Source organism: Suillus clintonianus, assembly GCF_016758775.1.
Source record: "Suillus clintonianus strain FC179 chromosome Unknown DEU56scaffold_8, whole genome shotgun sequence".
NCBI classification, from domain to species: domain Eukaryota; kingdom Fungi; phylum Basidiomycota; class Agaricomycetes; order Boletales; family Suillaceae; genus Suillus; species Suillus clintonianus.
In genome coordinates this window covers 167,036-194,233 of record NW_024539232.1, presented here as the reverse complement: position 1 = coordinate 194,233, position 27,198 = coordinate 167,036, and the positions used below count along the sequence as shown (strand labels likewise).

Below are 27,198 nucleotides of genomic sequence, written 5' to 3'. Positions count from 1 at the left end.
CTCCGCCTCGAGGCTCGAGTCGTAGCCCTTCCATTACGCTCGCTGACGTGATGCTTCAACTCACACACAGATCGTGCTGTGCTGCTCTTGACCGGAGGTTATAATCTGCGTGTCTATAATGAGCTGGTGCTCCTCCATTATCTGCCTCTCTCATGGCAGCTTCTTCCAAACCGACAGCGCAAAATTGGGATCCAAGCCTTCTTGCACATGACGCACTGCTGAGTCACCAGTCTGACCTTAACTCCCCAAAATCTGACGCAAAGTCCACTGCTGAGACTGGAACTGATCTCTACGACCGCAGTCTGACAAGTCGCGAGTGTTCTCTTGTTGGAAGAGTATGCTCTGTTGTCGTCGGTTGTTTGTGCATCATTGCAGGCATTCTCATTATGGTCACTGACAAAGAAGGCAGCGGGATGGGTCATATCACACTGATATCAAGCAGCAGTCTACAAAAAGAGACTCTAGTCCTAGTGTTGGACTTAATCGCCATACTGTGTACCGAATCTACAGGGTTCGTACATGGCATCATCGCGATCTGCGCTAGCCTCAGAGCCTCGGCTCCATTTCAACTCTAATCTGCATCTTCTACCACAGCTCGTGGATGAAGCAACCTGAACAGTGCCCTGCTTAACGGTATCATGGCCGTCCTCCTAATTATATCCCACAGCTCAGCCTCGCACATCATATTATCTTCCGATACGATCATGCTGACGATTTCAGGTCAGATTCCCCATACTTTCATCATATTAGGTCGGGCTATTGGGTTTCGCACTCTTTCTCCACATGGTCAGGTATATACGGGTTGTCAAAATATTGACATGGAGCTCCTCATCTTTTGGCTTCGCAGTTGCTCGTCACGCCTTCCACATTACTCCCTCCTCTCTTCAATTTGATGGAAGTGTGACGTTTTCAACAAGTACTAACATCTCAATGACTTCGAGCCAGCTGTCCGCTAATAATGGAGAGCCTACAGAATAAAAATCAGTATCATCATCAGGCTTATTTGGAAAGCCTAAATTCATCATCTGAGCCAAATGAATTCTGTCCCTATTGACCCACATTTTGATCAGCTCTTTAAATTCGACGACTCTGTCCGCCGTGGCCTGGCCATGCACCATGCATACCTGCAGAGGGTTGTCAGCATAAAAGTTCATTCAGTAAGATCAGAATCGATTAGTGAAATATGATTCAAGGATGTACAGCGAATAACATCTCGCTGAGGAAGGAAGCATAGAATGTGAGACAGCACTCTGGACTCTGCTTTGGGCTTCATATTTTTCGCATCCGCTTGGTCCCCCATGAAAGTTGACATGAAGCATCTATTCGGAACTGGTCAATCACACAACATACAAGGAATGTATTATTTCCTTGCGTCGATATGTCTTGTGACGTTGAAGCTTTCTCACTGACGTCTGCTTTTTGAACCCCGTGGTGGTCGGACTTCAAAATCAAAAAGTTGAAGGACTGGTGAATTAGTCATCGACCAATCTTTCACCGTCGCCCTCAACATCGACGATGAGCTCGTTCATTCGCCCTCCTCCGGGTTTGCCGCCCCCACCCCCAGGCATGCCTCCACCGCCAGGATTTCCACAGGCGTCTACCTCAAAGATGCCACCTGAAATCCTTGCACAAAAGTCGCAGAAATGGGTTTCTATGCAGAAGAAGCGCTACGGCGAGAAACGCAAAGGAGGATACGTTGATATGGGAAAACAGGTGCGTTCAGTTGGTATGGAAATTTTACGCGTATTGAATAATTATTATGCAGGATTTGCCTCCTGAACACGTCCGTAAAATTATCAAGGACCATGGTGACATGAGTAATCGCAAGTTTCGCAATGACAAGCGTGTCCACCTTGGCGCTCTGAAATACGTCCCTCACGCTGTAATGAAGCTGCTCGAAAACATTCCATACCCTTGGGAGCAGGTTCGCGAGGTGCCCGTCCTTTATCATATCACTGGCGCTATCACTTTCGTCAACGAGATTCCCCGCATTATCGAACCTGTTTACCATGCGCAATGGAGTTCCATGTGGCTAGCCATGCGTCGAGAGAAGCGTGATCGCAGACATTTCAAGCGTATGCGCTTCCCGCCTTTTGATGACGAAGAGCCACCGTTGGATTATGGTGATAATGTGCTGGATGTTGAGCCTCTTGAAGCCATTCAGCTAGAGCTCGATACAGAAGAAGATTCTGCCATCATCGACTGGTTTTACGACCCGAAGCCGTTGGTTGACACACCTGCGGTCAACGGTCCTTCATATCGCTATTGGCAGCTTTCACTGCCTGTCATGGCGAATTTGTATCGTCTTGGCCGAACCTTGCTATCAGACCAGCCTGATAGCAACGCAAGTTATCTCTTCGATAAGAAATCTTTCTTTACCGCAAAAGCCCTCAACTTGGCAATTCCTGGAGGGCCAAAGTTTGAGCCATTGTACCGTGACATGGATGCTTTCGATGAAGACTGGAACGAGTTTAATGATGTCAACAAAGTCATCATTCGTCAACAAATTCGTACCGAGTACAAAGTTGCCTTCCCGCATCTCTATAACTCCCTCCCGCGTTCTGTTCACCTCTCTCCGTATCACTCGCCCAAGAATGTCTATATTCGCACAGATGATCCCGACCTACCCGCCTTCTATTTCGACCCACTTATCAACCCTATCTCCCTGCGGGGCGCTACTCCGAAGAACGCACCGCTCGTCTCTCATGAAGACTCTATCTTCGGTCCGAACGGCGCCGAAGACGATGATTTTGAGTTGCCCGATGTAGTACAGCCCTTCCTTGAGGACAAGCCTCTCGAGAACGACCTTACTGCTGATGGTATTGCTCTATGGTGGGCACCTGAACCTTATAATCGGCGCTCTGGTCGCATGCGTCGTGCGCAGGATATACCTCTTGTGAAGAACTGGTACTTGGAGCACTGTCCTCCCAACCAGCCAGTCAAGGTCCGCGTATCGTACCAGAAGTTGCTCAAGTGCTTCGTCCTCAACGAGCTCAAGAGTCGGCCTGAGAAGGCGATGACTAAGAAGAATCTCTTCCGGCAATTGAAGGCGACGAAGTTCTTCCAGACGACAAAGCTTGACTGGGTGGAAGCCGGTTTGCAGGTGTGCAGACAAGGGTACAACATGCTTAACCTCCTCATCCACAGAAAGGTAAGCTTTCGTAGAGATCGCTGGGGTACATCGAGGCTGATTTCCCCTTTAGAACTTGAACTACTTGCATCTCGATTATAACATGAATTTGAAGCCAGTGAAGACGCTCACTACAAAGGAGCGAAAAAAGTCGCGCTTCGGAAACGCCTTCCACTTGTGTCGCGAGATTCTGCGTCTTACGAAGCTCGTTGTTGACGCCCATGTTCAGTTCCGCCTTGGCAACGTTGATGCTTTCCAGCTCGCGGATGCACTGCAGTACATCTTTGCACACATCGGCGCCTTGACTGGTATGTACCGGTACAAGTACAAGGTTCGTGCAGCTTTTTATTGCAGGCGAAGTCTCTTTTATTGACTTTTATTCATCCAGCTCATGAGACAAGTTCGTATGACAAAAGATCTCAAGCACTTGATCTACTACCGCTTTAACACTGGCCCTGTCGGCAAAGGTCCTGGAAATGGCTTCTGGGCTCCTGGTTGGCGTGTCTGGCTTTTCTTCATGCGAGGCATTGTACCGCTACTTGAGCGCTGGCTCGGTAACCTTCTCGCGCGTCAGTTTGAGGGACGTAACAGCAAGGGCATTGCGAAGACTGTGACAAAGCAACGTGTCGAGTCTCACTACGACCTTGAATTACGTGCTGCTGTCATGCACGACATTCTCGACATGATGCCCGAGTCTATCAAGCAGAACAAGTCGAAGACAATTTTGCAGCATCTCTCCGAGGCGTGGCGTTGTTGGAAGGCGAACATCCCGTGGAAAGTCCCTGGAATGCCCACTGCGATTGAGAACATTATCCTACGATACATCAAGAGCAAGGCTGATTGGTGGTGCTCGGTTGCACACTATAATCGGGAACGTATCCGTCGGGGTGCTACGGTTGATAAGGCAGTGGTGAAGAAAAATCTGGGTCGGCTGACTCGTCTGTACTTGAAAGCAGAGCAGGAGAGGCAACATGGGTACTTGAAGGATGGACCGTACATCAGTGCGGAAGAGGCCGTTGCAATTTACACTGCGACCGTTCACTGGCTAGAGAGCCGCAAATTTGCTCCTATCCCATTCCCGTAAGTGACCTAGGCATGTGTTGTACGTCCTGAACTCACCGTATTCTTTAGTCCTCTGTCGTACAAGCATGACACAAAACTTCTTGTACTTGCACTTGAAAAGCTGAAGGAGGCTTACTCAGTCAAGGGTCGCCTTAACCAATCGCAGCGTGAAGAGCTTGCCCTCATTGAGCAGGCGTATGACAATCCACACGAATGCCTGTCGCGCATCAAGCGACTGCTTCTCACCCAGCGTGCGTTCAAGGAGGCTGGTATCGAGTTCTTTGACACATACGACAAACTCATTCCGTGCTACGACATCGAGCCCGTTGAGAAAATCACCGACGCCGTGAGTTTCAGCATTTCACTCCGTTTTATGCCCTGCTGACGTTGTTACTACAGTATCTTGATCAATTCCTCTTCTTCGAGGCTGATAAGAGAGGGTTGTTCCCTGCCTGGATCAAACCTGCCGACACGGAGCCACCGCCGTTGCTCGTGTACAAGTGGTGCCAGGGCATCAACAATCTGACGGACATTTGGGAGACGAGCGAGGGCGAGTGCAACGTGATGATGGAGACTGTCTTCTCCAAGGTGTACGAGAAGATCGATTTGACCCTGCTGAACCGTCTCCTCCGTCTTATTCTTGATCACAACTTGGCAGACTACATCACTGCGAAGAATAACACGGTGCTGACTTACAAGGACATGGCGCACACAAATGCATTCGGTCTCATCCGCGGTCTTCAGTTCTCTGCCTTCGTCTTCCAGTACTACGGTCTCGTCCTTGATCTCCTTATTCTTGGCTTGCAGCGTGCCAGCGAGATGGCGGGTCCTCCACAGATGCCTAATAACTTCCTGCAGTACCGCGACTCGGCGACAGAAACTCGTCACCCCATCCGCCTGTACTCCCGTTACGTTGATCGCTTGCACATACTCTTCCGCTTCAGCGCTGATGAGGCAAGGGACTTGATCCAACGCTATCTGAGTGCCAACCCTGACCCGACCAACAACAACGTCATCGGGTACAACAACAAGCGCTGCTGGCCTCGAGATTGTCGTATGCGTCTCATCAAGCATGATGTCAATCTTGGAAGAGCGGTCTTCTGGAACGTCAAGAACAGCCTGCCGCGCTCACTTACGACCATCGAGTGGGAGGACACGTTTGTCAGCGTCTACTCGAAGGACAACCCACAGTTGTTGTTCTCGATGTGCGGCTTTGAGGTCCGCATCTTGCCCAAGATTAGGACGATGGGTGGCGAGCAGTTCTCGTTGAAGGATGCTGTGTGGAATCTCACCAATGAGCAGACGAAGGAGAGAACTGCGCAGGCGTTCCTCCGTGTCTCCGATGACGGTGTCCAGCAATTCAACAACCGTATCCGTCAGGTCCTCATGAGCTCTGGCTCCACCACTTTCTCGAAGATCGTTAACAAGTGGAACACTGCGCTGATCGGTTTGATGACCTACTACCGCGAGGCTGTCATCCACACAAACGAACTCTTGGACTCTCTTGTCAAGGCAGAGAACAAGATTCAAACTCGTGTCAAGATCGGCTTGAACAGCAAGATGCCGTCTCGTTTCCCTCCTGTCGTCTTCTACACGCCGAAGGAGCTTGGTGGCCTTGGAATGCTTTCGATGGGTCACGTTCTCATCCCGCAAAGTGACTTGCGATGGTCCAAGCAAACTGACGTCGGAGGTTTGTCCATTCTCTCATTTGATGATCATTCTCTCGCTCACATTAGTTCATTCTAACAGTTACTCATTTCCGCGCTGGTATGACCCACGAGGAGGACCAATTGATTCCGAACTTGTACAGATATCTTCAGCCATGGGAGGCAGAGTTCTTGGATTCAGCTCGCGTCTGGTCCGAATACTCCATGAAGCGGAAGGAAGCCAATGCCCAGAACCGTCGTCTCACCCTCGAAGATCTTGAAGATAGCTGGGACCGCGGTATTCCCCGTATCAACACCCTCTTCCAAAAGGATCGACACACATTGGCATATGACCGAGGTTGGCGTGTGCGTACGGACTGGAAGCAGTACCAGCTGCTGAAACAGTGAGTCGTTCTCCAGCTGTCTTAGTTCATTGTTGGCTCATGGAATGTTGCTTTTAGCAACCCCTTCTGGTGGACATCTCAGCGCCATGACGGAAAGCTCTGGCAACTAAACAACTACCGTGTCGATGTCATCGCTGCACTGGGTGGTGTTGAGGGTATCTTGGAGCACACGCTCTTCAAAGGAACTTACTTCCCCACCTGGGAGGGTCTTTTCTGGGAGAAGGCTTCTGGATTCGAGGAGTCAATGCGATACAAGAAACTTACCAACGCACAGAGGTCAGGTCTTAACCAGATTCCTAACCGTCGGTTCACGCTTTGGTGGAGTCCGACAATCAACCGCGCCAATGTGTATGTCGGTTTCCAGGTCCAGCTTGATCTGACGGGTATCTTCATGCACGGCAAGATCCCTACCCTTAAGATCTCGCTGATCCAAATCTTCCGTGCGCATTTGTGGCAGAAGATTCACGAAAGTGTGGTTATGGACTTGTGTCAGGTCTTTGACCAGGAGCTAGAGCCTCTCCAGATCGAGACGGTGCAAAAGGAGACTATTCACCCACGTAAGAGTTACAAGATGAACTCGTCTTGCGCCGATATATTGCTATTCTCGGCCTACAAGTGGAACATCTCTCGGCCTTCACTGGTTACAGATGTAGGTCGCTTTTCACACCTTTTTGGAATTTGATCTGAGCGTGTGTTTCTTTTAGAACAAGGACGTTTTGGATGGTACGACTAGCAACAAGTACTGGATCGACGTTCAGCTTCGTTGGGGTGATTTCGACACTCATGATATCGAGCGATACACTCGTGCCAAGTTCCTGGACTACGTGTCCGACTCCATGAGTATCTACCCCTCGCCAACTGGTGTCATGATCGGTATGGATCTAGCATATAACTTATGGTCTGCGTACGGCAACTGGTTCCCCGGTATGAAGCCTCTGATCCAGCAGGCCATGGCCAAGATCATGAAGGCCAATCCGGCGTGTCACGTCTTGCGCGAGCGTATCCGCAAGGGTCTTCAGTTGTACTCTTCTGAACCTACGGAGCCTTACCTCAACAGCCAGAACTACTCGGAACTGTTCTCAAACCAGATCATCTGGTTCGTCGACGACACCAATGTGTATCGTGTCACTATCCACAAGACGTTCGAGGGCAACTTGACTACCAAACCTATCAACGGCGCTATCTTCATCTTCAACCCACGTTCTGGACAGTTGTTCCTGAAGATCATCCACACCAGTGTCTGGGCTGGTCAAAAGCGTCTCGGTCAACTCGCAAAGTGGAAGACTGCCGAAGAAGTGGCTGCCTTGGTCCGTTCGCTGCCTGTCGAAGAACAGCCGAAGCAGGTTATAGTCACTCGCAAGGGCATGTTGGACCCTCTCGAGGTTCACTTGCTTGATTTCCCGAACATCGTCATCAAGGGAAGTGAGTTGCAGTTACCCTTCCAGGCTTGCATGAAGATGGAGAAGTTCGGTGACTTGATCCTGGTAAGTTGGTCCATGCGTATTTGCTTCTTCGTTACTGATATTTTTTCTCACAGCGTGCTACGCAACCTCAAATGGTCCTGTTCAGCTTGTACGACGACTGGCTCAAGTCTGTGTCCAGCTACACCGCCTTCTCTCGTCTTATCCTCCTCCTCCGTGGCTTGCACGTCAACAACGAGAAGGCGAAGATTATCTTGCACCCGGACAAGTCGACCATCACAGAGCCGCACTTCGTCTGGCCCACTCTTACAGACGATGAGTGGATCAAGGTTGAGGTCGCAATGAAGGATCTTATCTTGGCAGTAAGTATTACAACGCACTCTCTTGAACTTCAACTCACATCGAGACCCAGGACTTCGGCAAGCGGAACAGCGTCAACATCGCGTCCTTGACTGCCAGTGAAATCCGTGACATCATTCTGGGTCAAGAGATTGCCGCTCCGTCCGTCCAGCGCCAGCAGATGGCTGAGCTTGAGAAGAGTTCCGAGGCACAGGGTCAAGTCACCGCTGTGCAAACTCAGACCACTAACGTTCACGGTGATACGATTCAGACCGTCACTACGACCAACTATGAACAGCAGGTGTTTAGCAGCAAGTCTGATTGGCGTGTCCGTGCCATCTCTGCCACGCATCTTCCCCTCCGTCTCCAGCACATCTATGTTTCCAATGATGATGTCAAGGACGATGCTGCTTCATATACCTACGTGTTACCGAAGAACATCCTGCGGGCATTCATCACTGCGGCAGATCTTCGCACTCAGGTTGCAGCTTTCTTGTACGGTGTATCGCCGCCAGACAACAAGCAGGTCAAGGAGATCAAGGCAGTTGTATGGGTGCCTCAACGAGGAAGCAACAATAGCGTTGAGCTGCCTAACCAGTTGCCGAAGGACGACTTCCTTCTCAAGGATCTCGAGCCTCTTGGGTGGGTCAAGACGCAAGCTCTTGAGCTCAGCCACCTCTCTCCCACAGACGTCACCACTCAAGCCAAATTGATGGCTGATCACCCAGAGTGGAGCTCTTCGTCAATCTGTATCGCCGCTTCCTTCACTCCTGGTTCAGTCTCGCTGTCTGCTCATCAGCTGACGGTGCCTGGCTTCGAGTGGGGCCGCAAAAACGTGGATAATTCTTCCAACCCACCCGGTTTCAACCCCAACATGTCGGAGCGGGTGCAGCTTCTGTTGTCTGACCGTATTCTCGGCATGACGCTCGTGCCAGAGGGCAAAGTCTGGAACTACGGTATTGGTCTTACCCAATTGTGGTCGGCCAACTTGTCCTTTGCTGTCACGCTGGACACGCCGTTGTTGTTCTGGGCAGAGGATCACCGCCCCGCGGCATTCTTGACCTTTGCGAACCTTGAGCAAGGCGATGATAGTGCTGATGTTGAAAACAGCTTCGCTTGATTTATTAATGCTCTTCGTCTTATAACTTGCTGTCTTCATGTTGCCGCATTCGAAAATATCACTTGTACGAATTAGTTTATCCACACAATATTATGTTGTTTTCTCTAGATCTGCGTCCCATCTCCGTCAGAAGATTATCAACTGAGTTTCTCTCCCGCATTGGTGTCAGTGCTTGGAGCTCGAACCCGACCTTCGAAGATGATGGGCATCGGTTCATACGCATTATTGATTACTGCGCGCGAGGTACACGACAAGAGACAGACACAGACATCCGATTCCACAGGGCTGCCGATGCCCCAATCATGAATGATAAATACCAACGGCACAGCACAGCGAGAAGCCGCTGGCGGATATGTAATGTATGTGTACATTGTAGATTGCGTGTGTGGACTAAGCTAATGATATGCACCACAACGTTCAACATGAATGCAAAAAGATATGAACCCGACGACTGCAAGAAGGGATAAAAGCTTAGCGCCCAAAGTTCAAAGCTCGTGACAGACAAACACATCACTCCACCCTCACTCCAAGGCTACGAAGCCAAGCGACACCACCGAATCCCCATGCCCGCGAATATCCGAGAAATCAGGGAGGCCAGACTCTCTATTTACACTCTCCTTCTCCTCCCTCTCCCTCTCATCCTCACTATCAGGGACATGCTGCGCAACCATAAGCTGCTTACTCCCCCGTCTCGGAGGCGGCGACAATGACGTAATCTCAGGTGCGAGGCGCGGCGGCGGAGCTGGGCGGAGCGGATTACGTGGTGGAATCGTAGGAAGAGGTGCATTCAGCGATAAAAAGCTTGGGTGGTTCTGCATCGTTGTTATGGGCGTGCCTGGGAGGGGGGGCGTTTGGGGTCGTGAATGGGTGGTACTACTACCTGTACTGCTGCCGGTGCTGCTGGTGCTGGTGCTCCTGCTAATGATGTGGGGCGCAATAGTACTGGTAAGGGGAGGCGCGATTTGGTCGGGTGTGGTATCATGCGACGGGACGACAGGTGACGGAGCACTAAGAATCCGCAGACGCTGCTTGATAGACATGCTCCGCGAGGACGCAGCACTATCAGGACGTATTGGTATTTCTTCGCTATTGCGGTGAACTTGTGCGTATGCAGGTTCGTCTGGGCGTGGCGGTAGGACCCCTGACGGTGGTGGACGTGGTGCAGTCAAGCTAAGCCTCAACGCGCGCTGAGCAACAGACGTTCTGAACAGTGTTTTCTGGGATTGGGGTTGGGGTTGGGGTTGGGGCTGCGGCTGCGGCTGTTGTTGCTCAGGCGCAGGTGGAGGCGCAAAGCTCGGTGCAGGGCGCGGAGGGGGCATCGAGCGGCGTTTACCCCCCACGCCTATACTTCCATTACCCATACCAATAACACCGAAAGAACCAATTGGGCTCGTGCGCTGAGCAGAATGTTGTATCGAGCTCGACCTCGCGCTCGCACTACTCACACTACTCGACCCGCTCGCACGTTTCCAAAACGCTGCGCCTGGGCTATCAGAACTCACAGAGCTGGGGCTGATGCTCAGCTCAGATTCGTACGGTGGTGTTAGGGGGAGGGGGCCACTTGGAGGTGTTAACCGCTTTGGAAGCGTTCGAGACCATCGGCGGGAGGGCGTGGAGGATGAAGAACCAGATCTTTCGACAGAGCTGGAGGCCGTGGTAGATGTGGTTTGCACTGATAGACGTGCTGGGTTGGGCGTGGGGATGGGGGTGATGGAGCGTGGGGTGACGGTGGTACCTGAGGAGTCCTCAGTAAAAGTATGGATACTGGGCACAGTATCCATCTCTTGGCATATGTCGTCTGCAAGTGGATGCACAAACGTATGCTTCCTACACCTCGGGGGTGGTTGAAGAGAGTGCGAATGTGAATTCGAGTGGGAAAGCAGAGCCGTATGTGACTGCGAATTCTCGGGTGTATCAGTGGATGGAGAAGGAGCCCACCGTTCGTCCTCTTTGACGATCTTGAGATCACAAGCAGGGATTCCGTTGATGCTGGCGCTGCAGATGCTCGAGCTCACGCATCCACTGTGTATGCTCTCATTTGGTAGGTGCACGCTAGACCCGTCGCGCCCTGACGATGCCACGCTTGGTACGGGTGAGTCCGAGCGGCGCATTGGCGAGCTGCTCCTCTTGGTGCTCACGCCCACGCCACTGGCGATACCCATTAAACTGCTCCCCACCGTCCCAAAGCTCTCTTCTGCATACTCACTTTCCCGCTCGTGTCCGTTGAGAGACAAAGACGGCGAACGAGACCGAGGTGCAAACATGCCCTTGATCGTCTTGGTAGTAGACGTCGACGATTTGGAAGAGTGCGTTGGTGAGAGCATGGAAACTGAGATGTTGCCTGAGCGCTTGGACTGGACTCGGATAGAATGAGTTGGGGAGGACGAACCAGAGCTTGGACTGGACCTTGAGCTGGATCTATGTGCGCTGGATTTCTTATTTGACTTGATACTTGATGCGCGAGTGAAGAGCTCGGTGCTTGCAGGTATGCTGGGTGTCGACGACCTTGTGTGCGGTTGGGAACGCATGCCCTCGAGCGACAAAGAGGCGCGAATTGGTGACGCGGGCTGTGGGGACGCACCACCAGCCAACACGGGTGGGGGAGACGACGAGGTGCGGGGTGACGAAGCAGGGGGTGGTACAGGGGATGCGGCGGAAGATAATGACGCTTGGAGTCGCATGGAGAGCATGACATCCATGTCCCCGCGAGGCTCGTGCCCCCTGAGGTGTGGTGACGCGGTGATACCTGCACGCATGGATCTGGAGAGGGGTGTTATAACCAGTATCCAACGAGACCCAGAAACGCAACCCACCTTTGCCCCAGGACAACTGCTTTTATAGCACCAATCCAATTTTGTCTCTCGTTCGGGTCCTGCATCTCAAAATGCCAAATGATCTCACCCTGCTCGATAGCAACGACGGTGCCGTTTGATTTGCCTCCACTGCCTCTTGCCCCGCTCCTACTGTCGCGTTTACTGAGGGTGCTGGTCCGCGTGGTGTTCATGCTGGGTCCGGAGTGCTCAGCTACGTATATCGCGGTGTCTTGGGTGATAGGTAAGCGATGAATCTCTGAGGATGAGGGAAGATTTGATTTGAAGAGATGCAGGTGTGTGACTGTTTGTGCGGCGGCCGAGGTCGCAGTTGTGAGGACGATGGATCTTGTCTTCCATTGCTTTGCGAGGGCGTATACGAGGAGGGAGGATGAGGGACAGAATTTGGGGAATGTGCCCATGAGTGTGATTCGTGAACCAAGGGAGGCAAGGGTTGTGGGGAAAGGCGGGAGATGAGGTAAGAGAGTAGGAGTTGGTGAAGGTATGGGTGATGGAGGTATAGGCAAAGGTAAGGATATGTGCGAATCAATGGTCGCTGATGGTGGCACAGGGCCAACTAGGTCCTCCCGAGTATCCTCTGGGTGCTCGCTGGCAGCATAGTCGACAAGGCCGATACTCTGAGCCGCAGCATCTCTAAGTCTCTCTCGCTCCTCTTCTTCTTGGACATATGAATATGGGCGAGTGATCTCCATGACCCCGGGCATGACTAGCGGATGCGAATATTGGGAAACAGGGCTAGTAGTAGAGCCAGTCTTTTTGCGGACGAGAGAGAAGAGGAGGGAGGTACGGGGCTTTCTTGGAGATGTGGGCTTTGGAGTGGATTTGGTTTGAGAGTGCTGCTGCTGTGAAGGGTACAAGTAGGGATATCTGAGAGAGGAATCATGAGATGAGAGGCTAGTAGACCCAGTGAAATTGGGAAGCAATGAGTCGTCTAAAGAACGTAGTGAGCTCGAATCGCGCGTCAGGAGCAATAGGACGCACCATAAGGAAATTCGACATGATCTACGTACTCCTTCTCCTTTCCCTTTGGTTCTCGAGGCTGCTGGGTTATGCTCGCACGTCGGGTGAATGAGTCCCCGAGGCTGCGTTGTGATTCAGAGAAGAAATGAATTGGCATCGTGGCGGGTGATTCGAGAGTCGTCTGGGAGGAAAGCGACTGCGAGGGACAACGAGGGAGAGCAACGACGAGCAGGAGAAACGAGCAGCGATGACGAGCAATTGTGACGAGTTTAACGTGGCAGTCAAATACAGGGCAGTGGTACACAGGATCATGAATAGATAACTCATCAGAGATCACGCTTCCAATGCAAGAATTGAGCAACACAGACCTTACTCCACGGATTCATCCACTCCATCGACGACGACAACGACAACGACGACGGCGAGGTCATCGTTCATGGACAAAGTTTAATTCAAGTTGTACTTGGCAAATAAAATTGTAGTTTACTTATGACATACCAGCTGTCAGTCTAAGGTCCATGTTTCACGTGCATGTATCATCACGGCTGTTCATCATATCAACCACCTGTGCCATACGCCGTCCCCCCCTCGGTCATTCTGTTAGTAGCCCGCTCGAACCTAGCAGCACACTGACCAGTCGACTTCCGGAAAAAAACGGAACTCTCTGATCATCACTTGGCGGTGCCGTGAAGAGCGGAGCGCCCGTCTTGGACACCGCCGTTTGCTCGGGCAAGAACCAACGTCATGTTTCACCGTGACAACCCTGCATTAACCGTTGAACCAGCTCTAGTCTCATTTTATGCCTACTGCGTAACTGCGATCAGTATCACTCAACTACATCCAGCCTAGTCCCCAGGTCATGAGACCAGTTGTACACGGATGGGCTCCTAATTTCTAATTCCTCAGCAGCCGCCGATTCCTCGCCGCAGGAAGCTTCAAGGCTCTAGTCTGCTCTAGTGCTCTTACACTGCATGAAGCTACACGTGTATTCGTACGTTAATTCTTATCATTACTGACATCCCTGGGATAGTCCACAGTTAAAGCTGGTAAATATCACCTTATGATCATCATCTTCCGGCACGAGGACTAAGTGCGCATCTCCCACTAGTGCCTTCCATTCCACTTCTATTATAACATCGGCTCATTGTAGCACAGCCTCAACACAGCTTGTCACCCAAATATGCATCAAGCCTATGAGACTCTTTGTCATTCACATCATACAGTTGTCGTGAGGACCACATCAGTACTTGATAGAGGCGAGTCTTACGGTCAAGCTCCAAGTCAGGAGAAACTGTGCGCCAAAACATAGTATAAATACATCACCATGGCGGAAATTGTAATCAACCCCAAACTCGTTAACTCATATCCAAGATCAGCATGTATTATATCGCCGGTCTCACTCTTCCGTCACCCCCCCAAATCGTAGAAGGACTCGCTGTTTTCACCACCTTCAGATCTATACAATATGCCCTATCTCGCGTCCTCGCAATCGCCCCAGTCGCTAGAGCCGAAGCAGGTGTCATTCGCACCACCCCAACATCCTTCATTGGCAAGGTCGTAACCCCAATACACAGCCTCTCGTTCTTCATCCCACCCGTGACGTACATCCTATGCGTCACCTTCAACCGCTTCGCGCAGCCTGCATGGATGCAGCGCATGAACCTTCCTACTAATTATTTCCAACTAGAGACAGAGATCGCTTTGAGAATTGCAGCGTGCGCATCGACCTTTGTGCTCCTCAGGTTCATCGGACGCATATTCACGCACCTCGGGAATCAGTGGCATGCGATCGGGGTTTGTCTCTTTATTACGTGTTGAAGACGCGCATAAGCTCATGTCCCCTCGCCAGAGACGCGAGAAGCCCAAAGTCGTGCAGACAGGTCCATACGCGGTGGTGCGTCATCCTCTGTACACGTGAGTCTCATATTTTGCATTATATACGTAGGACTCTGACGTTCCCCTTAGGAGCGTGCTCATCCAGGGCATGCTTTTTGCTGTGATGTCCTGGTCTTATGCGCCGCTTGTGGGACTTGGTATCACAGCTGGCGCTTTTGCTGTCAAAATGCCTATCGAGGTAAGGATCTCGTTTTCTTATTATGCACTGTATACAGAGGTTGACTGCTTTTTAGGAGGATCTTATCATGAAGGACTCTGCTGTTGCCGGGGAATATCGTACATACATGCAGAGAGTGCCTGCGCGTGTTATTCCATACCTCTGGTGATATCGTGATGTCGCATACTCGTCAAAATTGTGTAGGGGAATCCTTTTTAGATGTCCGTTGTAATGTACGATACTTATAACTTTGCCTATAAAATTTACAGCCTCAGGCCTCAGGGTTGGCATTTTCGCCTCAAATGATCAGCTGGTTGTTTACCTTACTAGAACTTAATAACCCGGAAAAACCCCGCGCGCAGCAAAGCCCAATACAACCTCAACATAGCTTGTCAAGGTCACCCAAAAATGCATCAAGCCCATCAGACTTTTTGTCATTCACACAGATACCGTGTTTGTCATTGTCGTGAGGACCACACCAGTGATGGAGGCGAGTCTTACGGTTAAGCTGCTCCAAGTCAACAGAAACTGGGCGCCAAAGCATAGTATAAATACATGATCATGACGGATACTAAACCCCAAACTCGTTAACTCATCCAAGTTCAGCATGTATTACATCGCTGGTCTCACTCTTCCATCATTCGCCCAGACCGTAGAAGGACTCGCCGTTTTCACCACCTTCAGGTCCTTACAATATGTCCTATCTAGCACCCTTGCAATCGCCCCAGTCGCTAAAGCCGAAGCAGGTGACATTCGCTCCACCCCAACCTCTTTCGTCGGCAAGATCGTAAGCCCAATACACGGCCTCTCGTACTTCATTCCACCCGCGACATACATCCTATGCGTCACCTTCAACCGCTTCGTCCAGCCTGCATGGATGCAGCGCATGAACCTTCCTACTAACTATTTCCAACCAGAGACAGAGATCGCTTTGAGAATTGCAGCGTGCGCATCGACTTTTATGCTCCTCAGGTTCATGGGACGCATATTCACGCACCTCGGGAATCAGTGGCATGCGATCGGGGTGTGCACCGTTCTCTTTATTACGTGTTGATGACGCACATAAGCTCATGCCCCCTCGCCAGAGACGCGAGAAGCCCAAAGTCGTGCAGACAGGTCCATACGCGGTGGTGCGTCATCCTGCGTACACGTGAGTCTCATACTATGTACATTGATTAGATTGGACTCTGACATCCCCCTTAGGAGCGTGCTCATCCAGAACGTGCTTTTTGCAGTGATGTTTTGGTCTTATGCGCCGCTTGTAGGACTTGGTATAATTGCTGGCGCTTTTGCTGTCAAGATGCCTATCGAGGTAAAGATCTCGTTTTTCTATACACACAGAGGTTCACTGCTTTTTAGGAGGATCTTATCATGAAGGACTCTGCTGTTGCCGAAGAATATCGCACATACAAGCAGAGAGTGCCTGCGCGCGTTATTCCATACCTCTGGTGATATCATGATGTCCCGCACTCGTCATGATTGTGAAGGGGAATCCTTTTTATAGTTAGATGTTCGTTGTATAACTTGTATTGTATGATACTTATAGCCTTGCCCATAAAATTTAGAGTCTCAGGATTGGCATTTTCGCCCCAAATGATCTGGACATTTACCTTGGTAACGCAAAAGGGCTGCGTGCAGCAAAGCCCGCTACAGTTTATCTCAGTGGTCCTGGACTCGCGAAATTCTGAATCAGTTGAATTCTCATTGAGGTCATTGGATGTATAGATACAGGCAGATCACAGTGATCAGTACAAGTACGTGGAGTCGCTACAGATCAACTCGCTTGGGTAGCTGAAAGATCTCTTTTGTGGGAGGTGGTCAATGAACGTACCTCCAAGGCGAATCCAAAAGTGGCCAGTGGGAAATCGTTGGACACCCGTGCATCCGTCTCCATTGGAAGGACGCTCAACTCATAATATATCACATCTCCAGTGTATACACACAGATGTGAGCCAATCAAGGCCAAGCTCGACATCACACCCACTCAGATATAGGGCGGATGAGAAGTCTGTCAAGAGTTGTACCAACCTTCAACGGTAGGCACACGCACAGGACCAGAAGTGGACTCCACAGCTTGGCAACAGAACACAGCACATTGACCTGTGCAAAAGACAACAATACTGAGGAATCAGAGCATGATTTGTCGACACGAATAATAGCTGGAATGTCAGAAAAAAAGTCCCAGCAAGTAGCTAGATGCATGGCGACATTTCCAAATATTAATACCCATTCGAGTTGTTGTTCCTCGCCGCGGGGGAGATCGATCTGTTCGTTCGCATTTTTGAGGAAGGTGCTTGTTGTTGTGGTTGGAACAAGGAGTGAAAAGTTCCAATCGGAATTCGGTAACGGCGAATACCCGAGGATCATCGCCGAGGATGAACTTGACTTGACTTGAAGGTCAGAGACTACTTTATCAATATTCGAGATACATACACCATGACTTGCCTACGCTCAATCAAGGGCTATTGTCCAGGCTCGATGTACAGCTAAGTTGATCTGCGACAGCATCCGATTCAACGCGCAGAGACTCGACGCGGTTGAACGTTGAATATTGAGGGCCGAATGCCTATACTTGTTCGTATAGCGCTCGCAGTCAACACTACAGCAAATAAAGCCTCGAGGCAAACAATGTAGGACATGCATTCCTTATCTTACTTCGCTACAGATTGATTCAAATCATCGACTACTATTCACAACAATGAAAAAAGGCAAATCATTGACTCAAGAAACCCACACATCTAACGAAGCAACAGCCAGTGGAGGCTCCGTACGTGACTCTTCGGGATCACTTGGTTCACCCCAATTGATGCATCCTTCGTCTAGCACCGACCCCGTAGCAAAGTTCGTCGATTTCTGGGGAAGGTTAAGGACGGTGTGAATAACCTGGGAACCTCTGTGAGTCCATGTGAATGCATACTGAATGTCCTGGAATACGGCTAATATTGCACAACAGCGCTCGAAGGATTCCGGCAGCCGCAGTCCTAATCCCCCGAATGACGTCTATCATGAACCTGCTTCATCGACCCCAGAGATCGAGGTAAGTTCTCAAACTTCCCCTTTAGTCTCTGCGTTCTCTCTAAATTTTCGTGCAGGTTCAGGCTGTTCCGTCTGATTTGGAAGTGGAGGCTGATCCCCAATCAGCACTTGAGGGTGCACAGGAGACTGCAAAGCGCATGCATCCACTTTCAGGACCTGTGATAAGTGTGGCATCTGCTGGCCAATCTGCACAACAGAATCTCGACACTGCGGACAAGTTCCAGGACACATATCTCCAACCCCTCAGGATATTTGACACTGTGATCGAGCAGATCGCGAATGTATGGGCCCTCCTCTCGATCAGAACTGAACTAATCTCGTTCCATAGGTGCATCCATATGCAAAGATGGCACTGGGCATCTTGTCTTGTGCATCCAAAGTATGTTTACTTGTCCTCTTCCTAACTCCCACTCAGTAACCATTTGTGCAGATTATTCTAGCTCAAGTGGATCGCGACAGCGCGGTACTCAAACTTCTTGAGAAGTTGGGTCAAGTCTACAGCTTCGTGACACAAGGCGACATGCTTGGCCGAATCTCGTCAATGCGCATTATCCTTGGGCAGATCTCTCAGCAGATCCGTGAATGCGCCCATTTTATCAAAAATTATGCGGAGACCAAGAGCTTTTGTGAGTCTTACGAGCTGTTGCGCTTTGCACCGTCTCAAGCTTCTACCATTATCACAGGGAAGAGACTCGGAAAGAACGTTATCTCCGAAACGAATGATACGATTCAACAGTACAGCGACGTGTTGGATAAGCTCATGCAAAACTTCCGGGACCAAGTTGCTCACGACGTAGCTATACACATCCACCGTGCGGGTAAGGGTTAAGACGTGCTTGTGACTTGACATATATTCATATCTTTCCAGGAGAAACACTGGACCTCAGCGGTATAACTTATGCAGTGGCCGCAGGACTAGACACCAGGAAACAATGCCTTGAAGGGACACGCACAGAAATCCTTTCCGAGATCACCGAATGGGTCAACAGCACCGGGGACAACGTTCCACGGGTGCTGTGGTTATCTGGCCCTGCAGGCAAGGGAAAATCGGCCATCGCTCACACCATCGCTAAGTCGTTCAGCGACATGGGAGGGCTTGGTTCATGTTTCTCTTTTGACCGCCAGCGAGAAGCAGATCGTCGCCATGAAAAGATCTTTTCCACGATCGCGCGCGACCTAGCTGACCGTGACCCGGAAATGAAGCGAGCATTGGCAGATGCGGTCCAGAACTCGACCTCCCTCAAGACTACAGCGGATATCCTCCAGCAATGGCAGAAGCTTCTTATCGAACCACTGGGGAAGTCATCCAAATCAACTATAGGACCCATCGTGATCATGATCGATGCACTGGACGAGAGCGGTGGAGTAGAGACACGGAAAGAGCTCCTCCACATTCTAGCTGGTAAACACCGCAACACTGCCGTTCCCAAAATCACAGACCTCCCAAACAACTTCCGCTTCATCGTTACCTCTCGCCCGCTCAGTGACATCAATGAGCAGTTTCAGGGTGTTCAACATATTCGCCAAATGTCAATGGATGATATTCCAGCAGCAGTCGCAATGCGCGACATCAAAGCTTACATATCCGAGGAGTTGGAAGGGTTGGATTTTCAGGACAGAGAGTTTGCAGTCCTCGCTGAGAAAGCTGATGGACTTTTCGAGTGGGCGCGTCTCGCTTGCGGATACATCAAAGAGTCCCATGCTTGGCTATCTCCAAAGGAATGCTACGAGGCTGTGGTGTCACGCAATCCTGCTGAGAGGAGCATACTGTTGTATGACATGTATCGCCTCATTTTATCAAACATCATGCACAGGGATCCGTCTACCAATGTCCAGCATTCGCAGAATCTGAATTCGACGGTGCTAGCGAGATTTCGCTCAGTGATGGAACAAATACTAGGCACAGTTGAACCCCTTCCTTTAGCTTCCCTGAACGCCATGAGGCTTCATTTTCCAACCAGAGAGGATCATTATGACATGGGGCTCATGGTAAAATCCATGGGTTCCCTCCTCAGCGGCACCACAAACCCAGATTCCCCAATCCGACCCCTTCACGCATCCTTCCGCGATTTCCTGACGGACCAACAGCATAGTAAAGAGTTTTTCATCGACATGTCTAAGGCGCAGCACGACCTTGCATTCGCGTCACTTGAAGTGATGAAACACGGTCTTCGCTTCAATATCTGTGATTTAACGTCTTCGTATCTTCCTAATTGCGATGATCCCGGACTGCAAGACCGAATTGAAACATGTATTCCCCCACATCTGTCCTATTCATCTCGATTTTGGACCTCACACGTACGAATCGCAGTCTTCGATAAGGACCTCGCGAAAGAAGTAAAATCATTCTTCGACCACGAGCGGTTATTTTTCTGGCTCGAGTCACTCGCCCTCGTCAATGCGCTCACCGGTGCATTTTATGCCCTTTCACTCATTCCCCAGTGGCTGAAGGTGAGTAGATTGCCACTGAGTGCCAGTTGCAGCGCTCACGCGCAACCACAGGGCCATTCCGAATTCAAAGACATCTCATCGACTGCGATAGACGTACAGAGGTTTATTCAAGTCTTCGGCGGCATGATTTTATACAGCACGCCACATCTGTATGTATCAGCACTCCCATTCTCACCTGTCAACTCTCCGCTATCAAGAATGCTTTCTGCACGGTTTCCGAATACTCTTCGTGTAGTATCTGGACGTGACATGAACTGGCCGGCTGTTCAGACCGTGCTCAGGGGGCACGCTGATTCAGTTACATCAGTCTCGTTCTCGCCGGATGGAACTCGTATCGTCACTGGTTCGGCGGATAGCACTGTTCGGCTGTGGGATGCAGCAACGGGGCAGCCAGTCGGCGAGCCCTTGCGAGGGCACATTTATTCAGTTCAATCAGTCTCGTTCTCGCCGGATGGAACTCGCATCGTCACTGGTTCAGCGGATAACACTGTTCGGCTGTGGGATGCAGCGACGGGGCAGCCAGTCGGCAAGCTCTTGCGGGGGCACACTCATCCAGTTCAATCAGTCTCGTTCTCGCCGGATGGAACTCGCATCGTCAGTGGTTCGAGGGATCACACTGTTCGGCTGTGGGATGCAGCGACGGGGCAGCCAGTCGGCGAGCCCTTGCGGGGGCACACTTATCCAGTTCTATCAGTCTCGTTCTCGCTGGATGGAACTCGCATCGTCAGCGGTTCTTGGGATAAGACTGTTCGGCTGTGGGATGCAGCAACGGGGCAGCCAGTCGGCGAGCCCTTGCGGGGGCACACTCATTGGGTTGAATCAGTCTCGTTCTCGCCGGATGGAACTCGCATCGTCAGTGGTTCGAGGGATAACACTGTTCGGCTGTGGGATGCAGCGACGGGGCAGCCAGTCGGCGAGCCCTTGCGGGGGCACACTCATTGGGTTGAATCAGTCTCGTTCTCGCCGGATGGAACTCGCATCGTCAGTGGTTCGAGGGATAACACTGTTCGGCTGTGGGATGCAGCGACGGGGCAGCCAGTCGGCGAGCCCTTGTGGGGGCACACTGATCCAGTTGAATCAGTCTCGTTCTCGCCGGATGGAACTCGCATCGTCACTGGTTCAGCGGATAACACTGTTCGGCTGTGGGATGCAGCAACGGGGCAGCCAGTCGGCGAGCCCTTGCGGGGGCACACTCATTCAGTTCAATCAGTCTCGTTCTCGCCGGATGGAACTCGCATCGTCAGTGGTTCAGCGGATAACACTGTTCAGCTGTGGGATGTAGCGACGGGGCAGCCAGTCGGCGAGCCCTTGCGGGGGCACACTCATTCAGTTCAATCAGTCTCGTTCTCGCCGGATGGAACTCGCATCGTCAGTGGTTCAGCGGATAACACTGTTCGGCTGTGGGATGCAACAACGGGGCAGCCAGTCGGCGAGCCCTTGCGGGGGCACACTCATTCAGTTAAATCAGTCTCGTTCTCGCCGGATGGAACTCGCATCGTCAGTGGTTCGAGGGATAACATTGTTCGGCTGTGGGATGCAGCAACGGGGCAGCCAGTCGGCGAGCCCTTGCGGGAGCACACTCATTGGGTTGAATCAGTCTCGTTCTCGCCGGATGGAACTCGCATCGTCAGTGGTTCTTGGGATGAGACTGTTCGGCTGTGGGATGCAGCAACGGGGCAGCCAGTCGGCGAGCCCTTGCGAGGGCACACTCATTCAGTTCAATCAGTCTCGTTCTCGCTGGATGGAACTCGCATCGTCAGTGGTTCTTGGGATGAGACTGTTCGGCTGTGGGATGCAGCAACGGGGCAGCCAGTCGGCAAGCCCTTGCGGGGGCACACTGATTCAGTTCTATCAGTCTCGTTCTCGCCGGATGGAACTCGCATCGTCAGTGGTTCAGCGGATAAGACTGTTCGGCTGTGGGATGCAGCAACGGGGCAGCCAGTCGGCGAGCCCTTGCAGGGGCACACTGTGTCAGTTCAATCAGTCTCGTTCTCGCCGGATGGAACTCGCATCGTCTCTGGTTCGGGGGATAAGACTGTTCGGCTGTGGCGTGCAGTGACAAAGCAGCCATTGAAACAGTGCACCGGCGAATCAGATCATTCTGCATTCTCAGATAATCACTTCATTTGCTTCTCGCCCAACTCCATCCATGCGCTGTGCGACACTTCTGAGTTAATGGAGGAAGAATCCCATGACGACCGCAGTTCAACCCGTTGGTCACTGAATGATGACAGTGGATGGGTGGTAGGGCCCAAACATAGGCTGTTATTCTGGGTACCACCTGCTTCTCGACATTCATTTTATAGTACTGGGACTGCATTAGTGATACCCAGAGGTCCTGAGCTTGATTTGAGTCACATGGCACATGGACGACACTGGAAAAAGTGCCGAGCAGTGAGTCTGTTCAATGTACTTTCCGTTCCTCGCACTTACTGAAATCGACACTTGCAGACCTTAGCACTGCGATGATCGTATTCCAGCAATTGATCCGTCATGGAATATTTCAGTCACAACTTGAATGTGACACCGAACATATGTACAGTAGATCATACTCTGTATTCTATTCTATACTGCATCTAGTCTAAGTTCAGGGTTATCTGAGCGAAAGGCTCGCTGGAGAGCTGATTGCGTGACGCTCATCGTGTGTTTGTGAGAGCACGTAATCTTGTACCAGGTATACCGTTTCCATCAGAGATGCGCGTGCGTCTTGTAGAGTGGATTCTGTTGAAGTATATTCATTGGTGCTTCCTCATAGCAAATTGAGAAGCTGAATGAACAGAAGAACATCGCCGTTCCGGTCATTCTGTGGCCGTTTTTGTTCCCATCGCACTTGGCAATTAAGGGGTTCAGAAATATGAGAACAGGGTTCGACCAAATATGTGGTTCATTGTGTACATTGTACAGTACAACATGAATGTTGATCGTGGTAGCCACAACGAAGGCGGTGAGAACGAGAGCACCATGAAGATGATACGTGCAAGAATCATGTGAACTGTGAGGGGTGAAAAAATATACGAGACAAGAACCAGCTGAAGGAAAGCGAAAGAGCACCGGGCAAGAGCAAGCGAACGAGAGACGAAATTGAGGCAAAGCGAAGAGAAGGAGCTAACATGAGCGGTTCCAGCAGGCTGGATTTAGGGGGGATATTGAATGCAGGTGCACCATGGTGTCATAACGAGCGTCCTCGCCAAAAACAAAGACCTCGATAGTAACAGGAAGGGTCTAAGGACTGCAAATGAGTTCCATAAATCTGCATTCAACTCGTAATAAATGTGACAATGTGAATATATGCATATATACCAGACCAAGTGACGCAGACTGAGACTCACGAATCTGCTGAGGGAGCGTTCATAATACAGTTGATCTTCGACACCCGCAGGCCTGCGGCCCTCGGTCGCAAACGTAGTCATTGGATGGCATATTGACGATTTTGGTGGCCCACTTTATCCACTCCAACGCAACATAGGAAAAGCGCTCAGCACAATGGTATCTTCACCTCTGCTCCACAGGCCTGGGCGTGCAAGCGATCGTGGTCGGGGGGAGAATAACATAAGAGTCTTGAGGCCTGCGAACTTGTTTGATCTGGGAGGAAGTTGAAGCACTTTCCCACGATAACAGCCAAGCGTGAGCCTGTGTGAAACTCGTTGAGTGGTCTCACCAAGTTTCGCGCAGCTGCTTATAACGGTGCTGCAAGTGGACTTGATAAGAAGGGTGGTTTGGTGTCGGTGCAGTGGTGGAGTAGTATGATGTTATAGGCGCACCCGATTACAGAATCAGCAGGTTGCGGCACAGATGCGGCAATTTCCTAAGGCCCACTAAAAACCATTAACCGTTGGTCACGGTTGAGGTCAAAACGGCCATGGCACAACAAGACCCATGGTCAAGGGCTAAGGCTGCCGTAGCGAGAATTAGTCCATCGAGGTCACGACTCACTATAGTGACTCATTCACACTGGAGCTGCCGCCAACGTGTGTAAAGAGGTTGTTTGTTATTGACTGACACATCCTCGAGAGGTATTTCATCATATTGCCAGCATAGCATCGACTTGTCACTGCCAACTGAGCGCTACGTAGTTTAAATTTACCACCTACTTACGTGAGTCTTATTTGGATCAGTGCTAACCTGTATGCAGCACATGCAGGGCTGCAGTTCTTTGCGAAGTCAAGTCCGAAACGACGCCAGAACAAAAACAGTTGCCAAATCAGAGATTCCATCAACGCCCTTCCCTCGCAGATACCCGCCATTCAGCGCCAGCTGTGATAACAGGAACGACCGTGCCTGATGCTTTTACACATGCATGGGTATGATGGAGGTGAGCTTGTACAGCACCCCCGCTCCATGTAGTATATAAGCAGCACTGATATCGATTTGAACTTTCTTGCAATTATGGCTGGCTGGCATAAAATCGCAACTTCACGCACGTGGTGGCAGTTCATTGTCGTTTCAAGAAGCTCCTTAATCCGTTCGAACGCATGAAGTAACTGGACTAGGATATCATTTTCTCTCATCCCTTTGATTCAACCATGACGATTCACCACATAGGTAAATACTCCTCCAAAACATTCAAACCAACTCGATTCTAGCTCACAGCACAGTCCTGTACAAGTTCAAGCCTGAGACAACCCCAGAACAAAAGCAGAGCGTGAGGGACTCTGTTAGCGCCCTTCCATCACAGATACCCGCAATCCAGAGCCTCATCACTGGTGAAACAGTGTTCAATCCCCTTGGACACGGCTATGACGAAGGTACGGCATTTTGGTTTGTAAACAAATTGTAGGTGGTTGATACGATTTCGCTTCAGGGGTTATCTTTGTATTTGAGAGCGTAGCCAAGCTGGATGAATATCGCCCGCACAAGGCGCATCTTGATTATCAGGCATTCGCAGGGCCTTTTATGGAAGGTATGCTTTGTTGTTATCTGGAGATTGCTTTGATTGAATGATGGGGCGCAGGTCTACTCATTTTTGATATCGAGGCAGCATAAAGGGAAAACTGGTTTGATAATATGTTGTACTGCTCATACAGGTGATGGCTGAGGCTACTGTGTTATGAATCACCTTCGATTGTAACCATTTTTTCTGTGTAGACAAGTGTTATTCTCACCTGGGCCCTGGCGTGTCCATGCACCCCGGCAAGTCATGGAATTGATCCCGAAATCGTTTCAGTCTAAATATATGACTTGTCTCCGCACAGAAAGTTCATCAGAGATTCCATCCTCAGAAACACTTGCCATTATAAGGGGTCAAACAGCGCCTAATGCGTTCATATATGGGTATGAGCTTTTGCACCACCCGCGTGTTTTACTGTCCTCCATGATATAGAAGAACGGCTATCCTCCTTCTATGTGGTCCGGCGGATATGGTTCATGTGGAGGCTGCTGAAGGTGCGTGTTGCGCGATCTCTTGTATGGCTTGAGGGGGGCTCATGAAACTCTAGATAAGCTCATATTCGATATCGAATCGAAGTGAGTGGCAGTGTGAATTGGATTGGCATTCTAATAATGCAATGATGGTGGCAGTCCGCTGTCGTCTCGAGAGGCCCTTGACTTCGTTTGATCATCAATCCATTTATCCAAAGATTTAGCCCCCGGGCCCCATGCATCCCTCTCGCATACAACATTTTTCCAATAAATCAATTTCAGTCCCACCGCTGGTTCAGTCCGTTTCATATAAATAGAGTTCGCACCGAACATAAATACACATCCATGTGACTGGACTGGGATATCCCTTCCTTCGACCCTTCGACCGATCCATCATGACGATTCATCACATAGGTAGACCCTCCTCCCAACCAGCTTCAAGTCGAGATTCTAACACACACCGCAGTCCTATTAAAGTTCAAGCCTGAAGCAACCCCAGAGCAAAGACGGAGTGTGAGGGACTCCGCCAACACCCTTCCATCGCAGATACCCGCCATCCAGAGCATCATTACTGGCGAAACAGTGTTCAACCCCCTTGGACATGGTTATGACGGAGGCACGACGTTTCTTGTCTGCAAGCCGGTGACTGATGACTGATAAGACTGTGCTTCAGGGGTTATTTTCCTATTTGAGAGCGTAGCCAAGTTGAACGAGTATCGTCCGCACAAGGCGCATCTTGATTTTCAGGCGTTCGTGGGGCCTTATGTCGAAGGTAGGTGTTGTTGTTGTTTTGAGATTGCTTTGACTTAACAAGGTGCAGATAAACTCATCTTTGATATCGAGACAGCCTAGAGGGGAAACATAGTGTTTGACACGGATGCTCTACTACTATAGGGTTGTTGGCTAAATATACGGAATCACCTTCGGGTTGTGACGATTTTTTTCTGCAACATCATCATACCATTCACCACATCCGTGAGCCGTGAGACAGGTACACTCGGTGACGAACGGCTTTGAGTCAGGCTGAATGAAGCCTGACGCCCAGTGGACAGTTCTTTACGAATTCAAGCCCGAGATGACACCAGAATTCAACAGAAACAGGCCATCATATATCCCAAAAGCTTCCATCGCAGATAGCACTCGCTGTTTAGATGATAAAAGTGCCATAATGCGCTCATGCATGAGTCGGAGTGAGCGCTGGGAGCCACGATGGCACTGTCGACTGGAAGGCAATTGCAATGCTAAAAGTCTGTTGTCATCTCCACAACCTCCCTAATCACTGAGCCGAGTTTTTTTTTCTGGTGACAACCCATTTAACAGAAGAGTCGTTCCTCCCATACATCGCCCGTCCCGGTCTCTGGCCGCTGAATCATACTATAAATAGTAT

At 50.6% G+C, this 27,198-nt stretch overlaps 6 protein-coding genes across 6 annotated transcripts; 4 read left to right on the top strand and 2 right to left on the bottom strand.

Annotated features, from left to right (window-relative positions):
• Positions 1–1,488: 1,488 nt before the first annotated feature.
• Positions 1,489–9,229, top strand: DEU56DRAFT_777482 (NUC071 domain-containing protein). The gene is made up of 11 exons (XM_041351774.1): positions 1,489–1,713; positions 1,766–3,151; positions 3,204–3,461; positions 3,519–4,210; positions 4,262–4,538; positions 4,592–5,882; positions 5,942–6,242; positions 6,300–6,891; positions 6,947–7,726; positions 7,780–8,025; positions 8,076–9,229. The coding sequence occupies exons 1-11, from the start codon at positions 1,516–1,518 to the stop codon at positions 9,120–9,122; spliced, it is 7,068 nt and encodes a 2,355-aa protein (XP_041213136.1). The 5' UTR covers positions 1,489–1,515; the 3' UTR covers positions 9,123–9,229.
• Positions 9,230–9,325: 96 nt separating this feature from the next.
• Positions 9,326–13,362, bottom strand: DEU56DRAFT_777476 (uncharacterized protein). The gene is made up of 5 exons (XM_041351773.1): positions 13,282–13,362; positions 12,964–13,109; positions 11,936–12,847; positions 11,512–11,882; positions 9,326–11,451 (listed from the first exon to the last, which is right to left on the bottom strand). Exons 1-5 carry the CDS (start codon positions 13,342–13,344, stop codon positions 9,644–9,646), a joined length of 3,300 nt encoding a protein of 1,099 aa, XP_041213135.1. The 5' UTR covers positions 13,345–13,362; the 3' UTR covers positions 9,326–9,643.
• Positions 13,363–14,082: 720 nt separating this feature from the next.
• On the top strand, positions 14,083–15,184 carry DEU56DRAFT_777474 (uncharacterized protein). Its single transcript, XM_041351772.1, is given in 5 exon segments — positions 14,083–14,245; positions 14,256–14,707; positions 14,763–14,827; positions 14,879–14,987; positions 15,043–15,184. 4 exon segments carry the CDS (start codon positions 14,291–14,293, stop codon positions 15,133–15,135), a joined length of 684 nt encoding a protein of 227 aa, XP_041213134.1. The 5' UTR covers positions 14,083–14,245; positions 14,256–14,290; the 3' UTR covers positions 15,136–15,184.
• A 101-nt stretch (positions 15,185–15,285) lies between these two features.
• Positions 15,286–16,542, top strand: DEU56DRAFT_777465 (uncharacterized protein). The gene is made up of 4 exons (XM_041351771.1): positions 15,286–15,990; positions 16,052–16,116; positions 16,170–16,278; positions 16,326–16,542. Exons 1-4 carry the CDS (start codon positions 15,574–15,576, stop codon positions 16,416–16,418), a joined length of 684 nt encoding a protein of 227 aa, XP_041213133.1. The 5' UTR covers positions 15,286–15,573; the 3' UTR covers positions 16,419–16,542.
• A 6,789-nt stretch (positions 16,543–23,331) lies between these two features.
• DEU56DRAFT_777449 (uncharacterized protein) lies at positions 23,332–24,038 on the bottom strand. The gene is made up of 3 exons (XM_041351770.1): positions 23,783–24,038; positions 23,616–23,675; positions 23,332–23,581 (listed from the first exon to the last, which is right to left on the bottom strand). The coding sequence occupies exons 1-3, from the start codon at positions 23,803–23,805 to the stop codon at positions 23,437–23,439; spliced, it is 228 nt and encodes a 75-aa protein (XP_041213132.1). The 5' UTR covers positions 23,806–24,038; the 3' UTR covers positions 23,332–23,436.
• A 938-nt stretch (positions 24,039–24,976) lies between these two features.
• On the top strand, positions 24,977–26,663 carry DEU56DRAFT_752283 (stress responsive A/B barrel domain-containing protein; the record flags this gene model as incomplete). The annotated part of the gene is made up of 10 exons (XM_041349621.1): positions 24,977–24,995; positions 25,037–25,198; positions 25,255–25,353; positions 25,646–25,724; positions 25,774–25,835; positions 25,889–25,916; positions 26,094–26,109; positions 26,226–26,415; positions 26,485–26,583; positions 26,632–26,663. The coding sequence occupies 10 exons, from the start codon at positions 24,977–24,979 to the stop codon at positions 26,661–26,663; spliced, it is 786 nt and encodes a 261-aa protein (XP_041213131.1).
• Positions 26,664–27,198: the final 535 nt, after the last annotated feature.

What these genes read in the sequence shown, in the direction of transcription:
- DEU56DRAFT_777482 (XM_041351774.1), top strand. Translation starts at nt 1,516, where the DNA reads ATGAGCTCGTTCATTCGCCCTCCTCCGGGTTTGCCGCCCCCACCCCCA. An exon ending in ACCTCCTCATCCACAGAAAG is followed by an intron (nt 3,152 to 3,203) that starts GTAAGCTTTCGT and finishes TTTCCCCTTTAG; the next exon opens with AACTTGAACTACTTGCATCT. An exon ending in TGTACCGGTACAAGTACAAG is followed by an intron (nt 3,462 to 3,518) that starts GTTCGTGCAGCT and finishes TTATTCATCCAG; the next exon opens with CTCATGAGACAAGTTCGTAT.
- DEU56DRAFT_777476 (XM_041351773.1), bottom strand. Translation starts at nt 13,344, where the DNA reads ATGACCTCGCCGTCGTCGTTGTCGTTGTCGTCGTCGATGGAGTGGATG. An exon ending in GGATGAATCCGTGGAGTAAG is followed by an intron (nt 13,110 to 13,281) that starts GTCTGTGTTGCT and finishes TGTCCCTCGCAG; the next exon opens with TCGCTTTCCTCCCAGACGAC. An exon ending in CCAAAGGGAAAGGAGAAGGA is followed by an intron (nt 12,848 to 12,963) that starts GTACGTAGATCA and finishes TGGGTCTACTAG; the next exon opens with CCTCTCATCTCATGATTCCT.
- DEU56DRAFT_777474 (XM_041351772.1), top strand. Translation starts at nt 14,291, where the DNA reads ATGTATTATATCGCCGGTCTCACTCTTCCGTCACCCCCCCAAATCGTA. An exon ending in GTGCGTCATCCTCTGTACAC is followed by an intron (nt 14,828 to 14,878) that starts GTGAGTCTCATA and finishes CGTTCCCCTTAG; the next exon opens with GAGCGTGCTCATCCAGGGCA. An exon ending in CTGTCAAAATGCCTATCGAG is followed by an intron (nt 14,988 to 15,042) that starts GTAAGGATCTCG and finishes ACTGCTTTTTAG; the next exon opens with GAGGATCTTATCATGAAGGA.
- DEU56DRAFT_777465 (XM_041351771.1), top strand. Translation starts at nt 15,574, where the DNA reads ATGTATTACATCGCTGGTCTCACTCTTCCATCATTCGCCCAGACCGTA. An exon ending in GTGCGTCATCCTGCGTACAC is followed by an intron (nt 16,117 to 16,169) that starts GTGAGTCTCATA and finishes CATCCCCCTTAG; the next exon opens with GAGCGTGCTCATCCAGAACG. An exon ending in CTGTCAAGATGCCTATCGAG is followed by an intron (nt 16,279 to 16,325) that starts GTAAAGATCTCG and finishes ACTGCTTTTTAG; the next exon opens with GAGGATCTTATCATGAAGGA.
- DEU56DRAFT_777449 (XM_041351770.1), bottom strand. Translation starts at nt 23,805, where the DNA reads ATGAACGCTCCCTCAGCAGATTC. An exon ending in AACGCTCCCTCAGCAGATTC is followed by an intron (nt 23,676 to 23,782) that starts GTGAGTCTCAGT and finishes TGCAGTCCTTAG; the next exon opens with ACCCTTCCTGTTACTATCGA. An exon ending in ACGCTCGTTATGACACCATG is followed by an intron (nt 23,582 to 23,615) that starts GTGCACCTGCAT and finishes CCCTAAATCCAG; the next exon opens with CCTGCTGGAACCGCTCATGT.